This window comes from Sphaeroforma arctica (assembly GCF_001186125.1).
Source record: "Sphaeroforma arctica JP610 unplaced genomic scaffold supercont1.552, whole genome shotgun sequence".
Taxonomy (NCBI): domain Eukaryota; class Ichthyosporea; order Ichthyophonida; genus Sphaeroforma; species Sphaeroforma arctica.
Genome location: NW_014040006.1, coordinates 35,810 through 40,503, shown reverse-complemented (window position 1 = coordinate 40,503; position 4,694 = coordinate 35,810). Strand labels below are relative to the sequence as shown.

The 4,694-nt window shown below is 43.4% G+C and overlaps 1 protein-coding gene across 1 annotated transcript in view; it reads left to right on the top strand.

The window, feature by feature from the left end:
* Positions 1 to 176: 176 nt before the first annotated feature.
* The window catches only part of SARC_07181 (hypothetical protein), a gene marked incomplete at its 5' end in the record, with an annotated part of 39,161 nt that continues 34,643 nt past the window's right edge, over positions 177 to 4,694 (top strand). Inside the window, 5 exons of the mRNA XM_014298883.1 lie at positions 177 to 188; positions 223 to 1,239; positions 2,345 to 2,549; positions 3,133 to 3,229; positions 4,119 to 4,350. Of these exons, the coding sequence (XP_014154358.1) occupies positions 177 to 188; positions 223 to 1,239; positions 2,345 to 2,549; positions 3,133 to 3,229; positions 4,119 to 4,350 (1,563 nt within the window). The remainder of the gene's footprint in view (positions 189 to 222; positions 1,240 to 2,344; positions 2,550 to 3,132; positions 3,230 to 4,118; positions 4,351 to 4,694) is intronic.

Genomic DNA, 4,694 nt, shown 5'->3' with positions numbered 1-4,694 from the left:
ATATAGATATCTACGTAGTTTAGTTGTGACTAAACCTTTTATTTGCATACGGTGGAGTGTATTTTGTTTGTACTTTGTGGACTGAATCTTGATTTCGATGCACTAAATATTATTTTGATTTCCTCTTAATTCAAGTTCCTGTCAACTGTCCCCTCTTGCATTCTCTCATATTGATTATGGAACCTCTTGTTCCCCAGTGTACATACCTTCAGCAGCCCGCAGACTCATCGGTATCCTGAGTGCTACGGTAAAAGAGCTTTAGACATCAGTGAGTCAGAAGATATTGGCAGCACATCAGTGGATATACACGACGCCAAAATCGACTCTGATCTGCTGAATGGTAGAAAGGGCAAATGGAAAGAGAATGATAGCGATAACACGCGGGGCGGACCCACAGGCCATACGGCGATCGAAGGGAGAGAAGGCGGAGTCACCCCGAGTGGCGGTACTGAAGAGGTGCCGTCCGACATCCGGAACAATACGGAGGTAATTGATATGAGATATGACGAACCGAAGCCTGGGTGGGGCACCAGGGTCATGTCGCAGATACAACGGTTGGTAGTAGGCGAGAAAGAACGGGAAAAGAGGGGCAGTATAACGTCACGTAGCTCAGATGTGGATACTATGAGGAGAAATGCACGCTCACATTCGCGTGCGCAGAGTGTCAACTTGAATGCCAAGAGCAATCGTCTTTCCTTGAGCCAACATAACATCGAAAAGCTAACGAGAAAGAGTAGTCTGTCATATCTGGATAACAGCAACAAAACCAAAAATAATAATTATAGTCATCATCATAGTCGTAGTATTAACGGCAGCTTTAGGGGCAGTATAAAAAGTAATAAGGAGACCGAAATTACCAAATTCAATACCAACGACTATCCGAATAGTGGTGACCACATCAACCGGACCCGCGTGGCTAAACCCCTGGCAGCACAGAGTACCAAGTATGCTGCCCTGAAAAGCACACCCAGTGGTAGTAGCACGGATATAGACTACATCTCTCGGATAGGCGAGGCTCACACCCAGGGACCTACGACTCTGGGGCGTAACTTGTCCGAGAATGGGGATACCGCGAGGGGCGGGGATGGGTTATGGGGAACAGATATAACAGAGGCCGATAACACGTTGAAACTCGCAAACGGGACAGGTTCTATGGACAGTGTCAGTGGTAGAGACTCAGTGGGGGTTCAGTCGTCGGTGGCTCGGCATGGGCCAGAGAAGAAGGTACCATGCACAAAGGTAGGTTGCATTGATTGCTGATGGAAGTGGGTCGGGTGGCGCAATGGTGTGTATGTCATTCATGGGTCGATATGAGTGTTATTCCGATTTGTTTTTAGGTCCATATATGTGTGGTTAAATATGTATGCAGTAAGTGCGTATGTGTACGCTTCGCACAGATCAAAGTTATTGGGACAATGGCTTAGGAAGTGGATGTCGTGAGCAACACAGACTCTTATGCATGATCTCTGTAACATCCACATACTCGACCGACGTTCGGTCTCCCACATGTTTCTCTCTCGAATGTTGCACAAAGGCTGTAAATGTCAGCTTATCATTGCATTTTTTTACTCGACTCCATGCGCATTCCAACGTTTGGACTCCATTGCAATAGCTAGCGATGATGTGAGCAAGTGAGGCCCAGGCGCACACTCATTTCGCCTTCATACCAATTAGAAACTCCACTGGATATATATCTTCTCACTGAATGCGTCACTGTGTAGTATTGCAGAAAAGGAGAATGTCTATCTAGCAATAGTACACCCACCCCACGTATAGACCAGTATTCGTTAGGCTGAGCCATAGATGGCGATGCTGGGTGTAAGAGAGGCCCAGACGCGCCCGATACAACTGCACACGGACCATCGTCACTCTAATTGCATTGCCAGCTGTGCTTTACCTTTGAAGTAGAAGTATTACCTCTCCAGGCCACCACCACATCAGACTATGAATTCCGGGCAACCGTACCCTCTCACACACACACACACTCACTCTCTTTCTCACTCTCTCTTCTCGCTTGCTTCCTTTCTTTTCATTGCACACAACATACACACCACGCAGACGCGTTTAACCAGAATTCATTAGATATTGCTACAGAGTGCAGCACTGGAAACTAGAAGGCCTCAAGTGCACACCTGTGCTATTTTCACCTTTGCCATCGCTACACCACCTAGGCAATCGCCTGAAAGAACGGGGTTTTATTAAATTCATACCTCATCTCTCTACTACTACCAGTACATATTTGTATTAAAGCCATACGCCTGCTCGTTACTACTAGTAGTACCACGACCAGCACATATATGTATCAAAACCATACCTCTTCTCTCTACTACCACTACTACCACAGATACGAGTGGCGGCCAATCGTACACCCGCCGTATGCGTAGACCAGCACTCATCTGACAGTGCCATAGAAGGTGACACCGAGAGCAAGCGAGGCTCGGATCCCAAGCCCAAGTCACTCGATCCGATAATGTGGCGCCTGCAATTGCTGGATCAGTTCAAGAAGCGCGATAGTACGGAGATGGATCGGTTTTTGGATCTCATTGATAGTAAGTGTGGTGGGGTGATCGGCTAAACAGTATGTGTTGTTTTGGGGTAGGGGATTGAGAGGTTGCTGGATATGGTTGATGGACGGTGATTTTACATTGTTCGCGCATGTTCCATTGTAAGCATTATGTCGTGATCTCATTCACATTGACTGCGCATTGCTTGTTGCCAGCTCTTTCGTCGCTCCGTATGTTGGTGGAAATACGACCGCATTTGGATCTTGTCGATAGTAATTATGTGTCGCTACTTCGACACAAATAGCACTATAGTACTCTGTGCGTCGAGATAGAGCGAATGTGGAGCAGACAGCCACCCTGTGTTGCAATTATAGCGGCCAAATTAGAACCATTATGGTCCATGTATTGTGCTATCAAAATCCGAGCAGGGTTTGAGGCTGATCAGTACTTAAGTGTGTGTCGCTCTTGTGACCTGATATGGCCCCGGGGAGAAGTCTGTGGGTCGGTTTAAAGCTAGACCAGGTTTTATATCTTGCGTTCTAGACCTTGAATTGGAGTGTTGTCAATCAGCTGTCCGGTCCATTACTCACATGCCATTATAAATTTACATCTTAATTGTGTCTTCCAGAGAACCCTCACGTCTTGGATGAGAAGGAAAACGACGAGAGTTTCGGATTGCGCGGCAACCTGCTCGAGCTACAAAACCGCTTCAAGCGCTATAGCCGGTAAGAGTTCGATTTTAGCGAAAGGGTTAGGAAAAATGTGATTGCGCTTTATTAAGAAACATGTGTTTGCGCTTTATATGTATTGAAACGAATCCCCTTTTTTAATGTGACGCGGTGAACTTGTTTGTTGTATATAAGCAAGAGTTTGGGATTGCAGGGCAATTTTCTTGAGTTACAGAACCCTCCAAGCGCTGTAAAAGTTACGCGTATAAACACCGTGTATTACAGCTGATATTACCATGAAGATCCTTGTGTGTGGAACACGCTGACATACCCATGAAGATCCCTGTGTTTCAATGGGCCGAGTGTCTCATACAGATATGCTAAGAGATCTCAGCCCTCGACATGGGCGATAAGTGGAGAAGTCGGTTTCGCGTGTGTGTGCTCTTAGGTGTCTGTTTGTATATGCGACGTGATATACATGTTTGTAAATACGTTTCTATTCGCACACATCAATATATATATATATATATATATATATATATATATATACTACCACCACCACACACACACACACATATATATATAATATATATATGTGTATGTATATATATATATATATATATATATGTATATTATATGTATGTATGTATGTAGGTGTGTATGTATGTATGTATGTATGTATGTACCATATTCGGACTCATAAATATGTGCGTACATAGTTTACGATAGGCACGTGTCCTTTTTTAATGGTTGCTGCATTCACGCTCTCTACCAGACTACCACTCATACATATGGTGAAGATTGGTGTTACAGATTAAAAGACTCGAGCTAGGCATGGGATCATTATTTATCTCCGTTGCATACACTCCCTCTATGTTCTAGAATACCAGACCCGCGATATGCACGAGACCTTTGTTAATCTCCGTTGCATATATACCCTGTACAGGACGCACCACCGGCGTCTGGTGACTTTGCTCGTGTTTATCGTCGTGTTGATTATACTGATTGTGGCGATGGGTGCAGTACTGGGGTTCACTATGGGACATCCTAAGAGTTCCGGCAATGACTGCCGCAAGAATGTGTACCTCATTACCACACAGCAGCAGTACCAAAACTTGTTATCGGACGATTGCCGAAGGGTATGTACACTTGGTTTATTGCGAACAATTTCGCTGTTAGTATGCGGCTCAATTCGATCGTACTCGGGCATTATATATATGTGTGCATGTATGTGTATATATGTATATGCATATGCATGTGTATGTGCATGTGCATGTATATGTATGTGTATGTGTATGCGTATGTGTATGTGTATATTCTGTAATATATATATATATATATATATATATATTACTTATTATATATATATATATATATATGTGTGTATATAAAATATAAAATATATATATGTATACGTATATGTACATGTTTATGTATATGTATATATATATGTATATGTATATGTGTATGTATATAGACATGTTTATGTATATGTATATGTATATGTTTAAAACCCCTAAAA